The sequence below is a fragment of the Thermobia domestica genome, chromosome 1, assembly GCF_964235325.1.
Source record: "Thermobia domestica chromosome 1, izTheDome1.hap1.1, whole genome shotgun sequence".
In the NCBI taxonomy this organism is placed as follows: Eukaryota; Metazoa; Arthropoda; class Insecta; order Zygentoma; family Lepismatidae; genus Thermobia; species Thermobia domestica.
Genome location: NC_137454.1, coordinates 136593324 through 136616818, shown reverse-complemented (window position 1 = coordinate 136616818; position 23495 = coordinate 136593324). Strand labels below are relative to the sequence as shown.

Genomic DNA, 23495 nt, shown 5'->3' with positions numbered 1-23495 from the left:
GTCTATTTCCTTTACGAGAAAGGTGTGCGCTTCCATTTGTGCCAAAGTCCATTTTCCCTTGGTAGCATAGTGTCTCAGTGATAGAGCTCTCAGCTTTTTTGCGAAGGGTGCTTCTACGATCAAAGGCTATGTTAGCTTTAATGGAAGGCGACGTGTCACTTAATTTTTCCAAGATTCTCCAATTTTCTCCCACTTTTCATTCCACCAGTTATTCATTCATCACCCACTCTCGTTAATCATTCGTCTCTTTTAGCCTACAAGGCATAGTAGTGAGACGTCAAATCAAAAATTCCATATTTTCATTTGGAAAGTTTCGGCTCGCGCACACTGTAATCTGATGCAGGCATTTCGGCTAAGTTTTGCATTAGAACTAATAAAGAAGGTCTGAAATAAAGCAATTATTAGCAGAAAAGTTTCTCGTGTGAGATATAAATTTAAAAACAAATCCATAAATGTAGACGAACCAGGATTGCAGTGATGAAAGAAAAGGAGCATTATATTATTTAAGATTTTTCAAAGCATTGTAATGTTCACAAAAGTCGCATAAAGAGAACAAATCGGATATTGAACGATAGTTATAAAGAAAGAAAGAATGAAAAAAAAAAAAAAAAAATCAAGCCTTTTTTATTTCCACGGGAAGCACCTGACATTTCTCGCTTATGGTTACTCATCACTTAATTAAATATTAAGCCTTAAAATGCCTACTCTTGCATGTGATTGAATTTGGTCGTAAGATCTCGCTTGTTATATTTACATTAATAAATATTTTGATTGCAAAACATAAATTGATTTCTTTTATACATTGGGTTAAGATACTTAACTAATGCAAAATGATGTAGTCGGGAAACTGTTCGTCACTGGGGTTCGTTTATTGTCAAAATTTCTTGTGATAAATTTGATCTGTTAAATGTGAGTGTTTCCTACAGATAAATTAACTGTTGTACTACGATTCTGTATTGGTGTATTGGCTTTTGTTTTTGTAGGCTGAGTTAGCAAAACACGGTGGAATCATGGCATCTGTGTATGGGTCCAGAGCGGTGGATGATGCAATGACGCTCGAACTTTCTCTGGAAATAAACAGGAAATTGCAGGCAGTATTAGAGGATACACTATTGAAAAATATCACTCTGAAGGTAAGTTAAAAATTTTAGTTAGGAAATTATCCATTAGGCTAAGAGACCACTCGTGCATTATTTTTTCCTCAATATGATTTTTTGGATTTCACTCTTCGTGTATATACGTAGGTACACATAGTGCAACTATATATATATATATATGATGTTTCAAAACAACACCGACAACGTTTGCGAAATGATTCCTGACACCAAGATAAGACAAAAAGTATAGACCAACCTGGGTGCACAAATGCTTCCTTTCAAAGTTACAGGCTGCCGAAAATATGAAAAAATGAACTTTAAAGGTCCATAGCTCCAAAACTATGGAACCTACCGCAGTCAGGTCAAGACTTCTCTAAGAAAGTAGTAATGCGCCCTACCCAAAAGTACATGTTTCGGAAAGTACTTATGCAACAATTTTCATAGAGAGAGTTTGGCGACAGGCATACAATTTGAAGTGCTCGCAAACTACCTCTATAAGAATTGTTGTAGAAGCACCGTAGGATTGTGAAACTTGGATATTTAAATAGGGCACATACTAGTTCCTAAGTGAAGTCTTGAACCGACTCCTGTACGTTCCATAGTATTAGAGCTATGGACCTTTAAAGTTAATTTTTTCATGTTTTCGGCGGCCTATAACTCCGAAAAGAAACATTTGTGCACCAAGGTTAGTCTATATTTTTTTGTCTTATCTTGGTGTCAGGAATCATTTCGCAAACGTTGTTGTTGGTGTTGTTTTGAAACACCTTTATATATATATATATATATATATATATATATATATATATATATATATATATATATATATATATATATATATTGCACGAAGCAACTAGAAGGAGGAGGACATCTTTGCACGTATTAAACAGAAACACACAGCGAACAGTGTTGCTAACCCAATATAAAGTTACATTTTTTCAAATGGCACTACGTCAGATTATTACATATTTCAAGTCAACATGTTAAACGAAAACATAAAATACCATATTTATTATTCAGTGGTACCAACTTAATGATATTATAGTATCACTGGAAGCCTCTGTCACATATACAACGGAGATGGACAGAATAATGTACGTCAAAAGTAGTTTAATGTTGAATACCATGATCATGATATGACTTGTTTCGAATGAATAGGAACGAGTTACAAGGGCTTAAAAATTTGATTTTTTTAAAATGCTTTATTTCGAAAAAAAAAATGCTTACATAAGTATCACATTTAATTAATTGTATGGTTTGCAATGAATGTACAAATTATTTTGCCGTTTACAGCACTTCGATATCCCAAACCTTTCCGGAGATATGATAAACATTGATAAAGTTCGCGACACTGGTAAAAATGGCATCTTTGTGAAAAATATTTAAAATGATTATTGTTGTTCTCTTTTATAGCATTGCAGCAATAGCGTTTAGTAGCTCTAATTACATGATATAAACATTGTTGCGAACTCCAGCAATCTGCACCCCAAGAAAAGAAATCCATTGGCGTTAGGCAAAGCATAATGGGAAAGTGCTCCATCTTGCTAAGAAAAAAATTTAGCTAAGTTAACTCTAGTGTTAAATTGTGGCTCTAGAAGTTACGTAACATTTCTAGGTAATTCGCCCATCCATAGTTGCACCAAAGAAAATCCGTCATCATCTTCGCTGGAGAATGTACTCCACACTGTAATGCCAAACTGGTTCAGTTGAGAGATGATGATTGATGGACTGTTTTAGCCCAGTACACGCAATTTTGCCTGCTTACGTGACCTTACAATTTGAAGCAAGCCTCATCTGATCAGATGATCTGCCCCAAACGGTCTAGCTGTAAACTTGATTTAGTCACGCACCAGTTTCCAGAACTCCAATAGGCGATCGGGATCGTCCTACAAAAGACCATACACCAGTCGTGGGCGTTTTTTTTTTTTTTTTTTTTTTTTTTTAAATTTACGCATTAAACGTCGCAAGAACGTTCTTGATATGGGTGTATCTGGTACGTGAGGTCCCTTGTTCGATCCCGACCAAGGAAGTACGTGGTGGAAAACATCGAGTCCGTGGGTTTTCTCTGTACTCCTGTTTCCTCCCGCATTCTTATTCTACCAGTGCTTCCATCATCATACATTTGCCTTAATCATCCGTCTCCCTTAGCCTAATGGGCATAATCGTGGACATTAACCTGAAAGATTTCATTTCATTTCATTTTGATATGGATAGTTTGGTAGAAGCATGTCGTACAGTCTTCTTTGGAATGTTTACAAATTTTAGAGCCACTTCATCTGATTATCTTCAATCATAGAAGTCTTATGACGACCAGACTTCGGTAAATTAACCACCGAACGTGTGTTTTCAAATGCATTTCTTATGTGGTAAGTTGTGGTAAGTTATGCGTGAAGGCGGGGAATGTTAAAAGCGCGTTACCATGCGGTGCGCATCTGCTCCACATTTTGACACCAGGTACTGCTTTAGTATCCATTTCTTTGCTCTTGATTTAAATTGTTTGCCATTGCTGATAATTACCTGTAAAGTAAGACAATAAAAATTAAAACAAGTCATATGACGAAATGGTTAGTGACATCTGAAATGTAGGTAAATGATTTATTATTGTTTGGAAAAATTATATCTAAAACGTGAAATGAAACCAATAGTGAAAAACTATACGGCTACTATTGGCCCACTCAGTATAATTGGACGGTGTTATGCATCAATTGACCAAGCGCCATCTTGCGATTTTCGAGATTTTTACATCAGTGAGTAGGAAACAATGTAAATATTGTATATATATATATATAAAAAGATTTGAAACCCTACTATTTATTTAAACGTTCAGGAAAAGCTATTTGCCCAAGCGCCAAGTGCTGGATCGTAATGGGGACATGTTTTTATTTCCTTCAATATCTCAGAACCGTGTTTTGGCGCTTGGTCAATTGATGCATAAAACAGTCCAATTATCCATTGCTCTAATGCCAAAGAGAACAGCAGGTTTATTGAATGTTTTATGCACTAGCTGCTTCTTGGTCCTTGAGCAAAGTGATTGCAGCAATCGAAATCATCTAATCTTTTCCAACAACATCTTTAAAACGTAAAGAACTGTTCAGATACTGAGTATCGTACTGGGACGGACAGAGTAATTGATGTAAATAAGTTAAAACTGCACGCATATCTATTCTGTACTTATGACATTAACTAAGTGCAAAATGTGTATTCAGTTCGGCAGCAATTAAATTTTATATTCTGTTGATAGGACACAGCTCTGGTACAGAGGGTTCTTGGTTCGATCCCAGACCGTGATGGACATATTTGTATTCATAGTTTTTCTACATGTTCTCCCGTTTTCCTGCACTTTTTTTTTTTTTTTTTTTTTTATTCTACCAATTTATCTCATTCTTGGACCTCTTATCCTTTTCAATTAACCGAAAGGACAAAACGTTAGATTAAGTATTTAATTTTTTATTAAAGTTTTGTGGCACACTGTAACTTTTTTTTTTCTTTTTTGTAGGAAAACATAGATACTTTGGGTACTGAGATTGCAAGGTTAACAATGGAGAAGAAGCAAACTGAAGAATCCTAGTCTATACTTGTAACGTAGTCTTTTATTAGATGGAGTGAAAGCCAGTGTGAATAGAAAGAAAACTAGATAAGCTGAGATGTATGCATTCCAGAATGCTCTTTGATTTTTAACTTTTATTTCTTCTTTCCTTTTTGTTTGTGATAGAAGTTTTGTATGTATGATAACTGGAAAGAAATGTTACATTAAATGTTCTGTTTTACTTCATATTTTAATTTATACAGATTATCTCGTGTGTGAAATGGAAGTCTTCCTTTTAATATTATGTATGTGAAAAAATATAGAAAAACACGGTTATGCAATGATTGCACATATCAAAAAAAAAAAAAAAGGGGGGGGGGAGGAGAAGAGAGGTTCGTGATACCAATAAACATAAATTTACATTAAGATTACTTATATACATATGACAGAATAAAATACATTTTCAAAATGACTTTAGGTTATGAGAAAGGGAAGAAAAGAAACCTCCTCTCGTTAGTTTGTCTTAAAAATGTTTGTAAAATACGTATCAAAAGTTGATATGTTACTGTTGACATATTAATAGAAGGTTATCGAAGTCCGATTTCTGATTCATATTGTTCATTTTCCTATATTCATAATTTAAACTATTTATGTTCTCTCGTAAATTTTATATAACAATAAAATTCTAGTCTTATGTTTTCATTTCGAGTGACCCAAGTAACAATTATCCACGTAACACACAGCAAAATTTATGAAACATAAAATGTACATATTTTTTAAAAATATTGTGTTTGTTTAAGCGTCTGGCCTTTTTTAAGCATCTTCCATATTTCATTACCCTTAACCTTGGTACTTCTGATAGGAACAGAGAGTATTTTCCTCATAACTGAATTTTAAATATGACAGTTATTTTATTTGAAATGAATTTGTGAGACCATAATGTGGGCTTCCAGTTGGATGTGAAGAATGCGAAATGTGTTTTATTCATTACAAACATTCACGTCTTATTCATACGAGAATAAAGGAAACAACTGATTTTTAAACATCTAAATTTTATATGTTGATTCAATGATACATTGATTTTTTTTATGATTTTATTTTTTTTTTAATTTTTTTAAATTTTTTTTTTTTTTTAAGTATTGAATCAGCGCCAGCAAAGGATTTAGCGTTAAATATGTCAGTTATTTTTGTACTTTCGATTTAAAATTGCTGTCGGATCGGCTTGAACTTTGAATGCCTTGATTGATTTAATTATCATCACACACTCAACCTGAGTTACACAAAATGCTTGCCACCTATTTTATTTAGAAACCTACGAATGTTTCCTCCTTCTTTGCTTTCATCGAAGAAACGAACCAAGGATGCAGAACAATGATGTGTAATGGTAGGTTCATTTTTAAGAGGCCGATAGAAAGACTGAAACTGTAGTACATCTTTCTGTGTAGGAGGAAAGTAGTTATAAATGCAAATATTTCTAACTTAATTTCATGTTTGAAGTATTGGAAAACAATGTGGCGTAACTGAAAACACAAATGGTAAAATAGAATGTAATATACATTTATCTTCAATATAAAAATGTAATGCTTGGGTTTGGGAACACCATAAAATTAAAACTCCGAGGGTTTTTTTTTTTTTTTTCATATTTAATTATGATTTCTGAAAATAGATTGTTTTATTGAGCATTTTTCATGAGGAGCCGCGAGCTGTCACAATCAGTATCACATATCCTAAGTATAAAAGGACACATTCCAGTTGTACGTTATGAAATTACTGACATTTAAAACAGAAGGTAGATATATATGTATACATAGACTTCTGAATTTTAATTTCAAAATGAATTTTTCTACACATTTTTCTCAAATTTAATTCTTTCCGATAAAGGCCGATGTGTATGTGGAAAAGTTGTTAATCATTTCAGTCTTACCACTTGTTGCCTTACTGAGTTTACCTCGAAAGTTTTTCAGTAATTATTTGTCATATTAGTTGTGACGAATTTACGAAGCTTCTACTAGCTTCTTTTATGTATGTACTAGGAAATTTTGTAGCTTCTACTAGATGAACTAGTCGTTACGGGAGAAAAGTTGTATTAACTTAGAACAATTCCAAAGCGTCTGCATGCTCTTTTAAAAAAGAAAATTAATGATAAATGTAAGATAGCAAATTTTGCTTTCGTCTTCCTGTTAAAACATTATACTTTTGTAAGTGAAAATGAATCTCTAATATTTGCATAATTGTATCCTTTCTTTTTTTTTTAATCAGCGTTCTTTTTTTTCTAATTTTTATTTTTTCTGTTGAGATTTATTTGTGAAAATAGTTGTACTTACACGCGAATTTAAAACAGTATTAATTGTATTGTAATTGCGTGCCTCTCTATTTTGTTTATAGTTTCTTTGCCGTTTCTATAAAAGATTAACTAATTACACGTAACAGTATCAGTGTCTGAAAACGTGTGAAGTCAGTTTAGGTGTAATAATAAAAATAATTATAATAAGAAGAAGAATAGGGAAATTGTACTGTAGTTTGATAATGGTACGTACGTAAAAAATGAAATGAAATAAGTCATAATGTGAAAATTTTGCTTTAAAATCCGTAAAAAGATTTTTTGATAATTTACCGTCTTCGTAGCACTTGGTGGTGCCTTGGAAATAAAAGAAATTTCTGGCAAGAATGATTCTTAATACTATTTTTCATTAATACTGAGTTTTCTTGCCTAATATACCGCATTATCGTGTGCATAAACCACAAGGGTGTTGCGGTTTCCTTCAGAAAATCGTATAATTATCTATTTAAAAGTAGTATTGTACTTAATTCTTTAGGTTGATATCCTCCCTTAAAAGGACGAACAACCTTACACTTTCTACTCCAACTTAATTGAATGACAATTATGTTAAGCCAACAACAAAGATGACTCATGCTGTATTATATACATATGTATGAAGAAGCGCTGCTGTGTTGCCGGGCATACGAGGAGGTACCCAAAAGGAACCGAACTTATTTTTTTAAACTTATTTATCCACATTTCAAACACAAACTTTCAATTCCCTTCAAAATATTCTCCGCTTGTACTAATACAGTTGTGTAATCTTTTATTCCATTTTTCAAAACATTGTTTAAATTCATCTTTTTTGATGCTTGACAGCGCCTGCGTCGTTTCTTTTTATTCACTTCAGCAACATCAGCAAAACGCTTTCCTTTCATGTCTCTTTTCATTCTAGGAAAAAAAAAATAATCATTTCGGGACTTTTCTTTCAAAGCATGCTTTCACGCGACCTTGTTTTTGTTCAGCAATCAACAGTCGTGGCACGAATTTGGCACCCAGTCGTTTAATTCCAAATCTCGTGTCAAAATTCGTTGCACTGAACTAGCTTCTTCAATGATCCGTCGTCTATCTTCATTGATGATTGCATGAATTTTTTCCAACATTTTCGTGTGTTCGGACCGTGGAAGGACGACCAGAACGAAGTTTGTCATGAATTGACATTTCACCATTTTTGAAACGGGAAAACCACTCAAACACTTAAGTCTTTGCCATAGCATCGTCCTTGTACGCGATTTTTAATATTTCAAGAGTTTCTGTACCACTTTTTCCGAGGAAAGAGCAGAATTTAACCGCCGCACACTGTTCACGAAAATCAGTTATTGCAAAAACGACGATCACACAAAACAGTTTTCACTATAAACTGCCGGAACTAGTCTTGACCTTCTTCAGCGAGACACTCGGCTTACTGACTCAGGAATGGTCGCACTGTGCTCCTAGCGGCAAAACGCGGTACCACAAAAGCTCTGCCCACCAAAAAAATTAGTTCGTTTTTTTTTGGATACCCCACGTAGTATTTATCATTTGCGTGTGTAAGTCACATCCGTAATTTTCATGGTACTTCTTTTTTATGTGTGGCTTATAGTGACATAATTCTGCAACTTTGCATTTTACAAATAGTGTAAAAATCTTTTTAAAAAGTGAATAAAGTACGTATAACCATTATAAACGTCCAAGATGGGTTTCTTCAAGGAAAGAAAAAATGTAAAATAGCCAAATAGAAACATTGTGTACATCTAAAGTGTAGTATAGTCAGATATCTGGAGAGGTTACAAAAATAAATAAAGGACTAATGATCCGTTTAAAAATGATGTAGTAACATTCTATGCGATCTAATGTACAAAGACTTAGTGTGCTTGCAAGCTGGTGTGTGCGTGTGTATGTGTATTACGTATATACAGTAAAAATATCTTAATAAAAGAAGAGAAGGTGAAAAATTCGTTGATGAGTATTATAGTGCATTTTAATGTGCTGTATAAGAGAATATGAAGAGCAGTTAAAACTTAGTTATGAGCCAATTTAATTCTATGCATGAATGAAATATAGAATTAAATAAATTACAAAAGATCTTATACTGAACCAGAAATATGTATCTAATTATGTGGAAGTTAATGGTGCTACTACAGCGTAAGGATGGTGGGTTCTTTATCATTTTTTTCATGTGATTTTGTGGCTTTGAAGAAGAACCCACAATTGTACTGGAATGTGTATATAGTGTGTATGTATGCAATCTATGACAGTAAAATATATAATATTTAATAATGTTTATGGTCTGTGTTCTATTTATGTCTTTACCAGCCTCTAAATCCCCATTTCAGCAGCAGTGTTACATGAGATTTAGACACATCGTTTCAAGTAGGATAAGAATTAGGGATCAGACTCTAATATCTCCACGAAAGACGAGAACACCCATTTAGCTTCAAAGGAGCTGTACCAGCATGTATAAATGAAAACACTGTCGTATTATTTTTTATTTTTTAAAAAATTAAAAAAAAAAAATGCATCGTATTCATTTCCTATATATATATTTACTTATAGAGGTAATAAATAAATGTTAATAGCAGTCAGTATTATATTTGATTCGTTTTCGCGTTTTTGACCTTGCTAACCGAAATTTTATTTTATAAATATTTTATAAATGCACTAACGAAGATCGTTTGTTTTTTACATTCATTGTTCAGCAGTGCTTAGGCTAGGAATAGGTCAAAGACGGTACACTGGAAATGTCCATAGTTTTAATAACGAAAAATAGAAATTATTTGTGCAATTTGGTAGTATTCGAACTGTATAACTGTAAATCGTGTGGAGAGCATACCTAGGAATAACCATACAATAATCTGTATATTAAGTTAGTGCAAATGAAATATTCACCTCAGGTGTGTCATTTTCAAAGGCCACGAAACGAAAACTACAATACCTGATTAATGAAAATAGTCACCATTTGAAAACACACGCCTTTGCCAACGATTAGATTCCGTGGCCAAGGAAGTGTGGAGAAGGCGGCCCCAATTGTACGTGGTACCGCCTGATTATCAGGGAAGATGTTTCCTCCCAAAAAGTGATTTGAGATGCCAGAAGAAGTGGGAGTGATATTAATGCAAGAGATACGGGTAAAAGAGGAAGGATTTCATACTGAAACTCGTGGATAGTCTACTCCGTCCTTTACGTGATATGTGAGTGAGCATTGTCCAACATGATGTATTGTCGCAAAACTCTTTGCTTATTTGCCAAATGGATGGTCTGTTCCAACTTACTCTGTACCATAGCTTAAGTTATTTCACACCTCAGCTGTCACGTTTAACTAATTTATTGTATGGAAACATGGAAGTCTCACTGGTAGTTGATTATTATTCTTAACTGTATTCTACTGACGTCTATGTCTAAACGGCCTTGCACTTTTTACTTAATACTTAAACTGTACATGTGCCGATAATAATAATTATGTAAATTGGGCTGCCATTTTAGCAGCTGTTAGGTGCATCGCTACAAATGTAAAAAACCTAATTTTACTTAAAAATTAATATTTATCATTCTTTGTCAACAACAATCTGACATCATAAACCTGTCAAAATTATGATTCAGAAGATATATATATTCTAAGTTCGCTTGAGAACTCTATTGCTATCATGACAATAAAGTATAATTTCTCATAATTGGAAGTACAATGAAGAATTCTTATGAATTAACTTTCAAAATGAAAAGAATCTAGCTATATACTGAAATAAGATTGTATATCAATTTGGTTAATCTTCATTCACACCAAATCGTATATGAATAGCCTATTTTAAAACCTCTTCCCGGTCCACTTTATCCAAACTAACCAGGTCCTGACGGACCAATCCGAGTTATTACGTTTTCCGTATTTGTTTCAATTTAGACCAGCACGAGTAAATTCGCACTTTGTTTCGTCGACCGTTCTTTTGTGAATTATTGGGAGATATTTCGTGTACAACGTAGTCACGTTTGGGAAGAAAATTCGGCCAGAAGTGACCTAATTAGTAAAACGAAATAACTCGGGTTAAACCGGGAAGCGGTTTCAAAAAAGAAAAGGGGAGAGAATTCAGTAATGATCATTTCGTAACAGGTGATCTAAGTTAGTTCAGAATTTTCCTACTAGTCTTCGCTGCAATGAAATCCTCAATATATGTTTCGATAGTTATGAAATCCTCAGATTCTGAATAAAATAAGTTTCACATGTTACAAGTTCGTGTTTAGGTGTTTACATGCATAATTCATGAAATGTAAATCGTTATTTTCTATTCATGCAATGTCAAAATACATATCAAATGCAAATTATAATAATAGCTTTACATGCTTTCTACACATTTTAAATAACATACTCTAACATTAGCCCATACATAAATAGAAACTACGTACCATTCGTAATTCATATTTCATTACTTCCATTATTAAACAGAAATGTTATCGAAGAACAATTTAATCAGTTTTTGTGGCCATTGAGCAGGGCAGATCCAGGGGGGCGATCGCCGGCCCCCAGAAGAGGAAACTTTCTTATTTTATATATAAATAAAACACATCCCAAAGTTTGGAGCTCTTATAAGGAGCTCTAAGTAGCAGTAATACAACCCACTGCCCCCCCCCCCCCCTTCCAGAAATCCATCCCTGCCATTAAACATGGAACTGTACCAGAATCAAAATAGGAAGGTAATCAGATGTAAGTATTTGTGAGAATTGCTTTTTGTAAGCACCAGCAAAGAATCATTTGAAACAAAAGTATCCATTAAACTGTACTTGTTTAAACTGGTATTTCCCGTTATGGATAGGATCCATTTCTGTGGAGTCCGAGGGAAATTCAAACTCTGAAATTAACATTACCGGTTGAGATTAAACGCCATAGTCGTGCTTTGTATTGATAATGAAATGTACCTGCACTATTACTATATACATTGCAACTATATTTGTTTCCAGAGTCCGATGGAAGCTCCAAATTCGTGTTGCTTTTCTTCTCCAGGCAGGGATTCCATCACCGGTTCTCTGGTATGACCGATGAAAGCATTAGAGTATAGAAAACTGTTGATTAAGTAGTTAATTTTGTTCCCTTGCAACTCGTTGTTGTTATACTTTGTATTGCTAATTTCCTTAAAGGAAGTGATTGATTGATTAGATTTCGATTGATTCTTATTAATAAATGTTACTCGCTTCATTAAATGGCAGTTTGTTTAATGGCATTGCTTATATTCTTCTCTGTCTATCACGTTCCTGACATTATTATCTGCCGGATGATTCATTCTGCAATTAATGCAACGAACTGGGTTGTTACAAGTATCGCTGTTGGTAATAGGCTACATATTTTGCAAAATATTTTTTCTAAAGGCGACAGTTACTTTTAGGTGACCGAACTTGAAGCAGCCATTAAGGCATTGTCTAATTGAAGGAGTGTAAGTTATTAGCTGTAAACATAAATAACATAACTTGACCTCTCCGGATAACGTCTGAGTGTTAAAAGTAAACCGATTTGAATGGAATTTATTTGTTGTTTGCGTCTTTACGATAGATACTGTACGCTCGGCAGATGTGATTTGTCCATCGCATTTAGCATCGTTAAGTATATCCTCTATATTAATGTTGGGTTCTGCATCTTACTACATCCATGGAGTACACAAAATGATTCGATATAAAAGCTTGCCAATTATATTGCTTTAAAATATGATCTAGAAAGATATTTGCCTCCTGCTCTGAACAGAACTGTATTTCAATTAATTTCTTCCTATTCTATGTATGGATTCAACACCAGTAATGGCAGTTAAATATAATTTACGGCTTAATGCCATAAATGTTTCTGTCCCAAATATTCAGAAATTGATTTTTACATAAACAACATATGGTGCTGAATGAACCTATGTTGTCATTCAGAAAATATATATAAAATTTCTAGTATTGTGGATAAATCCTGTATGCTTGTTAACTTGTTTCGTATTATTTCCTTTATTGTTAGAACTTTCATCTTGTATAGAATCTGTATTCGATGATTTGTTGTCATTCGCTTGCATATCAACCTCAGGATTATTTGGCATTTATGAATTATTAGAATTACTCGTTGTATTACAAGTTGTATGATTGTCTTTGTCTTTGAAAATACACCAATTACATCCTACGCCATATTGGAGTGAGGATATTACTCACATTGTTGTTATTTTTCTCAGCACATTCAAAACACAGTAACGCAACTTACTAAACCTAACAATTATGTACACAATTTACACATGCATGTAAGCAAATAAAATTAGATGGGTCTCACCAAACATGCAGCAAAAGAGTTGGTTTTATTGTGCTTAGTCTAAAACGTTTCAAGAAAAATATTGTTGAGAGTATGCAGTTCCACTTTTGATGTCATGATGGCTTTCAGTCTGTGTGTGTTCAAGGTTGTACAGATCAATACAAGTTCGTTACTGCATAGTTCATAACACAATAAGCTAATTAATCCACACATTTTAAAACTATGCTCCCAATTGTAAACGTTTAGTGTTACCATTACCATTTTTTTCGTACTTCCCTTCATTCTCAAAACACAACAAAATTGTACTTAACTTTTTGTGTCTTTCTATTGGGTTCCTACACAATTTTCTATCGTTTGTTACTATAAAGGCACATCCCTGCACATGAGAACAAATTCTATTGACCATTACAAGTTTGCGATACAGTTCTTGAAGTTCAGCATTGTAACGGTCCGTAGTGATAGTTTTATTTTCGTCTAAGAAAGGCACGATTGATCACTCACAGTATAGTACTTTTTCTTGGTGAAAAGGTGTTTTCCTCGTTCGTTCATTACGATCCAATCATTGTTATGCCAGGTCCGTTTTTCATCTGAAGTGACAGTCCGATGCAGGAAACTTTCCCGGTTATTCCTTGTACTCTGAAGAGTTGTACATCGCCAGATAGCAGTTTTTATTGGCGGGTGTTAACTCATTTGGCACCCATGAGCCCATTTTTTCACCTTACCGAGTGCATGGAGCCACCAAATGACACTAATATGCTACATGCCTAACTCGTCTGTAATAGCACGAGCACTTTTCTGAGGATTTGCCTGTACGATACTTCTGAGGAGCTCATCCAAACCCACGGAACTCATTTTTGGCAGTGCTGTCACCAGAACGAAATTTGACCAACCAACGACGAAAAATTATGTTCTCTATAGTGCATTTTATACAATCTTGACTGCCTGGGTACTCTAGCCTGTTTGCTGGACTTATACAGAGTTTGCTACGTAGGGATTGTGGCCTTAGTCCACCCCTGTGTTATGGTGGTGAGGTGAGATTCCCCCAGACGTCAGAGAGGACATTCCATTCGCACCAACCTAATATTTGCGTTTGTAATACATCCCGGGTAGCAGTGAAGATTGCTGTTAAAGAAAATCTTTGAATTTTACGTCCCACGCTTATGCCGGTTAAGCTAAAGGAGCGGTGTTAAAGAATTAAATATTACAAGTAGTAATGTGCGTAGAGAAATGTGTGTGTAACAATATAACAGTTAGTATTTTATTAACCGTGTAATTTGATATGTTTACACAAATAACAATTTCTACCAGCAAAATAAGAAGTGTCAATTATTACTGGTAAGAAACAACATACACACAGAACTACAAGTGCATCATAGGAAATTTGAAACATTTACGTGCATCAAATGGCGCGTTAATATGTATAAATTTCGTTTTTGTCACTGATGCGCAGCATTTTCAACCCTAGAGAACGATCGAAAATAGAAAATGGGTCATTTGAGACATATAAATGCATTGTGGTTTAAGATTACTCAATTATGCAGATCTTTGCATCGGTACTGATGCATTTCTTCTTGATTTGAGCGTCACCTGTCGTGTTTTATTTGAAGCTAGTCTCCAGCACTTACTGCGCATGCTCGACTGGTTTTCGTGTTGTTGTAGAGCGAATTCTGACTTGTTATTGTGTGTGTTCTTTTGTCTAGTGCTGGAGTCTGCTTAGAAAAACGGAGGTAAGTGTATATTAAAATACGATATTATTGTGTTAGGTAGTGCAAGTATGTAGTTATTAAGAAAAGTACCGTTAGCAAAACAAAAATAGCAACAAGAATAGAGACAAAGCCATAAGGGATTCTCAGAAGGAACTCGTTTCCTACAAAAATCCACAAAGGAGTGAAGAAATATTTAGGTTAACTACAGTACATACTGTATGTTGAAGTGACTCATGCTAGTGGCTGCTTGATTCTCATTAAATATATCCGATGCATGCGTGAACTCCGAACCGCTGTTATTATTATTATTATTATTATTATTATTATTATTATTATTATTATTATTATTATTATTATTATTAATAATAATAATAATAATAATAATAATAATAATAATAATAATAATAATAATAATAATAATAATACTTAATATTCTTATTAGGTGAAGGTTGATTATTTAGAAAAACTTCATTTAACTCGCATAAGTTGTTACTCCTGCACCAAGGGCGCCGATCCTGGGGGGGGTTTAGTGGTCTGGGACCCCCAAAGTTGAAATGGTCCTCTAACGAGGGGGGCCAAATTGCTAAGTTGAAGCAGGTTCTCCTATTTCTACAGTACATGGTCGTTCATTTTTCCTTTCTACTAATGCATATCTTTCATAGGGCCCTCCAAAGTTACACAGAAAACGGCGCCCTTGTCCTGCACATACCAATAGTTGAGTATCTACTAAAAGTCACACATGGTCACGTAATTGTGATGTTTTGGTTAGAGTATCGGGCCAAAAGCCCCGATTTCGTGATATTGAGTAAATATTGACAAAACACGGGCACCTTCAATTTAACACGGGTGCCTACTATTGAGCAGGAAATAAATTGAAGGTTAAAAACAGTAGCACGGCATTAACCCTTACATATATCGTATATGTTTATACGTTAGGGTTGTATTTTCATTATTCGATTTAAAAAGTACTAATAAAGCTTTTTTTCTAGAGTGGAAGCGTTCTAGAACACGTTACGTATGGTTTTACGCATTTCTGGGTCGAAACATAGGGTGTGAAACGTCATAACTTAAAACTAAAGAATTTTTTGTTAGGCCTATTTTTACTATTTTTTGAGTTACTTACTTTTGCACCTATAACAAAAATTCCCTTTTTCTCGATTTTCCCGCTCAGATACTCGACGGAGACATGCGAATGGAAAACTTTTCAAAGACTGTTCTATTCTGAAGAGAATGAGGTACGAACCATAATGCTAATGTAAATAAGGATGTCTCAGGAAATTTTTACCTGAGATCTTGTTTTAAACGGGAATTTATGGTACTGTGGGCATATTATTTTTTGGCGGGCTTACTTTTGCACCTAGACGATCGATATTTTGCACATACATTCAGTGTACTCCTTAGTATTCTACAGATATATTTCAGATCTCTGCGGTGCCCCAAGTTGTGTTCAAACGGGTAAAAAGGTTTTAAAAAGGGATATTTTAATAAATCTCTTTATCGAGATTTTCCCGCCTCAGATACATGATGAAGACATGTGATTGGTAACGTTAGAAAGTACTTTCCATTCTGAAAACAAATGAGGTACGAACCATGATCCTAGGGTAAATAGGGATGTCTTAGAAAATTTCCCGTTTTTGCGGGAATTTGGGGTATTGTGGGGATATTCTTAGCACATGTGTTAATATATATATATATATATATATATATATATATATATATATATATATATATATATATTACCTTACTGTTCTAAATAGAAGCTTGAAATTTTGTAGACATATTCACTATGCCCTTAACATTTTTCAGTTGATTTTGAGATCTGTGTGTTAACACAGGAGGGAGGGGTCCAGAAATGCTAAAAAAAGGATATTTTAACAAAAATCCCATTTTTTGCAATTTTTCCCGCCTCAGATACATGACGGAAACATATGAATGGTACCGTTTGAAAGACTGTTCTATTCTGATGAGAATGAAGTGTAAAACATGACCCTAGGATGTCTCAGAAAATTTTTATATTACATCCGAATCTTTTTGAGTCATCTGGGCCACTGTGGGGATGTTCTTAGCTGATTGGTAATTTGTTTCTCCCATCCTTACTATTCAAGATAGAAGCTTGAAATTTTGTACACACGTTTCGTACACCATTTAGTATTTTTCAGTTTATTTTGAGATCTGTGTGTTAACACAGGGTGTTCCGGAGGGACCCAAAATAGAAAAAAGGGATTTTTTCTACCAAAAGCCTTATTTTTCCCCTTAAACTTTCCGTTTCAGGGACATGATAGGGAAATGTGAATGGTGCCGTTTTAACACAGCGTATAATAAGGAAAAGAAATTTCAAATGTAATTTCTGGTATCATTATCAGGTTAACTTTTCAGAGGTTAACAGGATTTTCCACTAGTGTTATGTTCTTCCAATGAATTCAATTTGATTATGAGATTTAAACTGACTGTTACTTCATTTTTAATTAAAATTCGTAGTTTCATGAATGGGAAATGAAAGAAACATAACTCAGCATGTCAGAAGGCTACTGATAATGTGTCAGTAGAGACAAGAGACACACGTACTAGAAAACATGCTACAGGCTAAACCAGTAACGTCTTAGTTTCTGTTCCATTTTCAGGTTTTTTTTTTTTTTTTTAGAACATGCGTCGTGTACTTACGTAACATCCTATATTACTGAGAAAGTAAACCTGATAGCGAAATTCTGATTTCAGATTTGAATTTAACATGGTAAATTACTATAGACCTACAGACTTTTATCCCAGAAATATAACTTTTTTAGAATATTGTAATTATACATCACAAGAACAGTTTTCATATTTTTGTACCTAATTCGAAACGCCCACGTATTTGTCCGTTTGCAAAATATATCTTTAATAATTAAAAACAGGGAAATGTAAGTGAACAATTCTTTCAGATGATTTTAAAATGAAACTTTGGATGTCTTCCCGTTTGGCCTTTTCCCGTTTCGCCTTGTGCCTGTTTTCATTACTTCAGGCTATGATGCTAAGATAGTATATGCTAATTTGATTGTAAGGCGAAACAGGAATTCCCCTTTGCCCTTTCCATTTCGCCTTACACCAGTGAAGGGGATTTTCAAGTTATGATAGGGAAATTTAGTGTCATTTTGGAAAACATTTGTAATGCTAGTAGTATTTACGTTTGAACGAACAGAATAGCGTATAATCAAAGCAAGTATTCACAATTTTGTGTTATCTGCGTCACTGTTTAAAAAATTGCTCATGTAGCCTTGTATTTGTACCTCACATATGAAGAAGAGAGCGGCGGAAGAACGAACATCAACAATTACTAAGACATATAGGTAAGTATAGGTAAGTATATATAATAGTTGTAATAAGGTATAAGTAATTTTGACACTGAAGCTTCTCTGCATGTTTCTAATATTTACTCGTGCAACTTTTCCAAAAGTTATTTTAGAACTTTAGATGTGGAACTTTTCTTAAATGGCATCCTAGCTAGCACACAAATACATAGTCCATTTTTTTTATTTATAGTGTAACACAATTAACCGGTCGTAGTTAAGCAATATTCCGTCTGTCTTTACTTTCTAGAGGGAAAGTACGACTTTTTCTTTCTTTCTTTCTTTCTTTTCTTTTTTTTCTTTTTGTCTTTTTTTTTTTTTTTTTTTTTTTGCTGTTGATGTTTAAAATGAATTTATTTTCTTCTCTCCAGGAAGAAGATTGCTAAGGGAAATTACTGTGGTGAAACTGCATCTGTTGTCCCTATTTTTGGTGCCGTTAAACACTCTCTATATAACGTACGAGCATGAACCGGGCACCACTATCGCAAAGATTGAATAAATTGAATGTGGAAGGATCGTGGAGCGAAACGCAGGACGGCAAAAACTTTTATTGGGGGATGAAGGCGATGACACCAGTAGAATTCTTGTAAGTTATATTTTAGTAATCAAGAAAATAGTTTATCATTTCTTACGTTCTTCTTGTTTCTTTTTCTTTTTCTTTTTTCTTTCTTTTTTCTTTTTTTTTTTTGAAATCGTGAAAATCTGTTATGACAATAGTAATAGCAGTAAGAATATTAATATTAAAGCATTTTCTTTAGAAGTCTGTGTTGTTTATTCTAGTCTTTCTATCTTCAACAGGTTTTCGGCACTATTGGAACTTTGAAAATTATGTGTCAGTGCGACAGGATTGTAATGGAGGGACACTTAAGACTGTACCTCTCTTTTTCTCCCAAATGTACATCCTGCATGGAAAATATTTCGGCCAGGTATTTGTTCTCCTCTTCTGCATATTGCCCAGTAAAAAGCAAGAGACACATGTAAGATTACTGGAGATAATCATGGAAGAAGCTGAGAAATTTGGACTGCGTTTCAAATTGAAAGAAGTTTCTATTGATCTTAAGAAAGTAGCAATCAATGCTATAAATAAAGTATTTCCTGGTTAAAATCACAGGATGTTCCTTCCACTTCTCTCAGTCTGTTTGGAGGAAGGTTCAGCAGTTAGAACTTTCTCAATTGTACAAAGAGAACACTGAAGTAAAAAGATGGATTCGACATGCAGCAGCACAGCCTCTGGTACTAACTTCCCATTTAGATGTAGTGTTTGTACGTTTGCAAGAAGATGCGCCTGACGTTCTATGAAGGAGGAGTTCCTTATAGACACTTGGCTGGATGATGGTGACACGTTATTTTCTCTGTAAGTATGTTTTCTTTCCTACATAAATAGATGGCGTTTAGTGCAAAAAATTAATGATTGTTTTTTATTATTAAATCATTAATTAAGCTATCCCGAGCACTCTACAGTATAGCATTTTTTCCATTAACACCTAATGTAAAGTGTAATATAGATTTTCTTGCGACGTGCATGTATTGAAGATTCTACATTCACTGATTTGTAAAGTATCAAAAGAACACATTCTTTTGCTTTGCAAAAGAAATAAATTAGGCTCACCCAAAATTTTGCCATCGACTTTCCAACGTAGATTCTCCTGCAATCCTTTGAATTTTTAATGTGCTAATGATGTATTTTTACCTATTTGCAGTGACTTGTGGAATCACTTTGAAAACGATCAAGAACAAATGACTAACAATGCAAGACAGTGGCACGTCAAATTACGAAGAAAGGCATCAAGGGATCACTTAGACATACATTCTTTCATTGAATTAATGAAAGACAGGCAACGTGAAAATGAAAGATTGCGAGTACTTCTTCAAGTGGTTATCAGAAAACACACTTAGAAAGCTAAGGTAGAGACGGTTTGACGACAGGATTCACCGCCTAAAAGATAGACTTAAGAACAGTGAAATTGATGTAATTTCATATACTGATGCTGTTTCATATTATATCCACATAGAAACTTGATATGCTATTTCGGGTGTGATAATAAAATTTATGTTCTAAGATATTTGAGTTTAATTTGTCTGAAATAGAAGAGACGTTGCAGTTGAGAATAAGATAAATCCCTCTTTGTTACAGAGACAGAGTGAAAATTCCCTTGTATGTTATAAGGTCAAGCAGGAAAAGGCCAAACGGGAATTCCCCTTCCGCCTTAAGATAACATCCTTATCGGTTGTATTGCAAAATGTTTTGAGGGCATAAGGCGAAACGGAAAAAGGCGAAACGGGCATAAATTAGTATACTAAAATATATTATAAAAAAGCAATAGAAAGATTCAGAGAACATAGACATACAAAGTTTGATTTATTATCTAAGTTGGTAGTTTCCTTTTTTTTTTTTTTTTTTTTTTTTTTTTTTTTTTTTTTTTTTTACTCTGTAAAGTTTTGTGTTTCCCATCGCTAGATTTGCTATCGGGACGATTTTTCTAACATTGACCCATGTTCTTTTATTTCACCAAAGATAATTTGGGATTTTAGCTTTAGTGAAAATGGCAAAACTGCTCTTGTAGAGCAACCTGTAAAAAAAAGCTATGTACCTAGGTATAATAAATTGAGTTCTTTTCCTTTTTTGACTTGTAAGATATACTATTTGAAGGCCTTATTTTTGTAACTATTTTCTCATAATGGTTGTGACATAGTTTAGATGGATCTCATAAATTGAGTGGCCTAAATTGTATATTGCACATCTGATATACAGGGTTGTCAAGGGTGTGAAAACGATGGAATAAATTTACAACACTACCAAAACTATGAAATCGAGGTTTATTAGTGTGATGCATGACAGAGTGAAAATATTCCACTTTACATGAGAGCCTCTGCGATCATTTTGGAAGGTATCATACTGGATTTTAATTAATTCAGTGAAATGGGAACTTTACGATCCGATACTATTGTTGAAATAAGGTGTGATTTCGTAACGATATTATGGTAGTTTCCTCTCTGCTTGTTTGCATCCTGAACAAAATTATGATCATAAATTTACAATGACAAGTTTTTGTATCTAGACCTATGTGATCAAAATTTCGTTAACAAAGAATATAGAAAACAATCTTGTTAATGTCTTTAAAAATCACACTTTATTTCAAAAATAGTAGTGTATCGTAAAGTCTATATTTCACTTAATTAACTCAAATCCAGTATGACTACTTCCAAAATGGCCGTAGAGGTTCTCATGTAATCTGGAATATCTGTACTCTGTCCTGCATTACCCAAAAAGCCTCCATTACATATTTTTAGTAGTGTTCTAAATTTATTTAATCGTTTTCACACCCTTGGAAATCCTCCGGCGGGAGCTCATGTGGTTCGGATTCCACGTTAATCAGTAGGTCCACGTCTCATATAGCCTCGCTGCTGAACGGGACGTAAAACTCAAAATCAATCAATCAAACACCCTTGGAAATCCTGTATATTTAGGGAATATGCAACCAGCGATACCAACCATTGTTTCAATTAATGCATGTAAATGCTTCAGTAGGAGGCAAAAAATGCATAACATTTTGTGATTTCAGCAAAACATTTATCTGCATAATAAATTTTATGCACACAAGTGCATCAATTAACACAGTTTTCATTATGCATTTAGTTGCATCCTTAAAAATTATGCATCTAAACGTTTTGCTGGAGTCACAAAAGTTATGCATTTTTTTGTGTCAACTAACGCGTCTGTGGTTCTGTGTGTACTTTTTAGCGCCACAAAAGTTAATTTTAAAAAATCTCAAAAACTACGCATGAGAATTTACCCTCAAGTATATTCAGTGGCGTATTTACGATTTGGTTTCGGGAGGGGCTTCGCTAACTTTATTCCTGAAAATTGAAAATTCCGCAAGATATTTCATTTTAATATGGTAAATAAAATTTCGGTGGGGGGCTTAAGCCCGGAAGCCCCGCTTAAATACGCCACTGAGCATGTTACTTTATTCATCTCGATGTGGTCGTCAAGCAGGTGATGTACCTCCTCCAAGTGACCCTCTGATTCTGCTAGTGCTATACACATATTCTATGTTGCGAATTTGGTTTGAATCAAACGATGTATTCCGAGTGTTCTTAAAAATCGTTTCTACCAATAAGGTCTATATTTATAAGGTGAGGTGGACGTCGACTTCGTATGCGTCCAAGCACTTTTTAAGTAGATAAATTTTTACAAGCCAACGCGTTTAAGCGAGACAGCTAAGCTTCCTTTAGAAAATTTTACTGTAAAAGGTTGGATATGCAAAGTTTGGTTGAGATCAGTCGTACGCTGTAAGAGAAGAAAGAAACTCTGAAATGCACTTTTCCTAAAGAACGGAGCTCCACTTGGATAATATAAGCTGTTCTACGTTATAATTCTCCATAAAGGTTTGTATATCGTATGGGATCTTTAGAATCTTATATGTATTTTCCCCACATATTTTAGGTGCTAATGTAAGCAAATAATGAATTTTCTCAAGGTATTGAAATTAACAATACTAAATAGCGCTCGCCTCTGCGCTTTCGATGTCCTGTCCCTCTGTTAGTCATCTGCCTCTGCTCCCTTCAGCTTCTGCAACTTCGCACTAGTTACGAAGAAAATTCGTATAGTAGCATTTTACTTCTAGAAGTTATGCAAGAGTAACAAACTTACATATATATTATTTCACTCCATTTAACTCTTATTTACTCCTATGGTAAATGCGTAATTGTTTTTTCGGGAATGCTGTTTAACAGGCCTAAGATTTCATTCGATAAACATTCTCTTCAATAATCTTGAATATAATGCAAGCTTTGATCAAAATTTGTTAAGCGAATCAAATAAAGAAGCGTCAAGATGTGTTGTCTTTTTTGGGAATAATGGAGCTTTGATCACTTGTTCAATTACCGGTATATTTTTTACCATGGTAGATTCCATATATTCATAGTAAAAATAGCGGTGTTAACACGTTCGCTGCTGAGAACGCCCATCGGCGTCCAGTACTGAATTTGACATATGCGCCGGACGCCTCTCGGCGCTTGTCCCTGCAGCTGATTCACTTTCCCGCAATTACCTGCACTAGCGCTAGCGGGAAAGTGAATCAGCTGCAGGGACAAGCGCCGAGAGGCGTCCGGCGCATATGCCAAATTCAGTACTGGACGCTGATGGGCGTCCTCAGCAGCGAACGTGTTAATTCAACGTGATGGTTCTGTGTTACCACCGTTGTGTTAAATTTTACCATAAGCTTGGTGCTACCTTATCGGATTTGAAAGAAGTTGTTAAAATGTTAGGGTTAAATCAGCTAACTGAC

The 23495-nt window shown here is 34.3% G+C and overlaps 1 protein-coding gene and 1 long non-coding RNA gene across 3 annotated transcripts in view; one reads left to right on the top strand and one right to left on the bottom strand.

Moving 5' to 3' along the window:
• LOC145689426 (uncharacterized) overlaps positions 1–9205 on the top strand; it is a 52266-nt gene extending 43061 nt beyond the window's left edge. For both annotated transcript variants that reach the window (XM_081763583.1, XM_081763586.1), the window contains 2 exons: positions 984–1133; positions 4591–9205. In XM_081763583.1, coding sequence (XP_081619709.1) covers positions 984–1133; positions 4591–4662 — 222 coding nt within the window. In that variant the 3' untranslated portion in view covers positions 4663–9205. The remainder of the gene's footprint in view (positions 1–983; positions 1134–4590) is intronic.
• Positions 2328–23495, bottom strand: part of LOC145689434 (uncharacterized) — a 101383-nt gene continuing 80215 nt past the window's right edge. The window contains exon 2 of the long non-coding RNA XR_014132103.1: positions 2328–3611. This is a non-coding gene — a long non-coding RNA (uncharacterized LOC145689434). The remainder of the gene's footprint in view (positions 3612–23495) is intronic.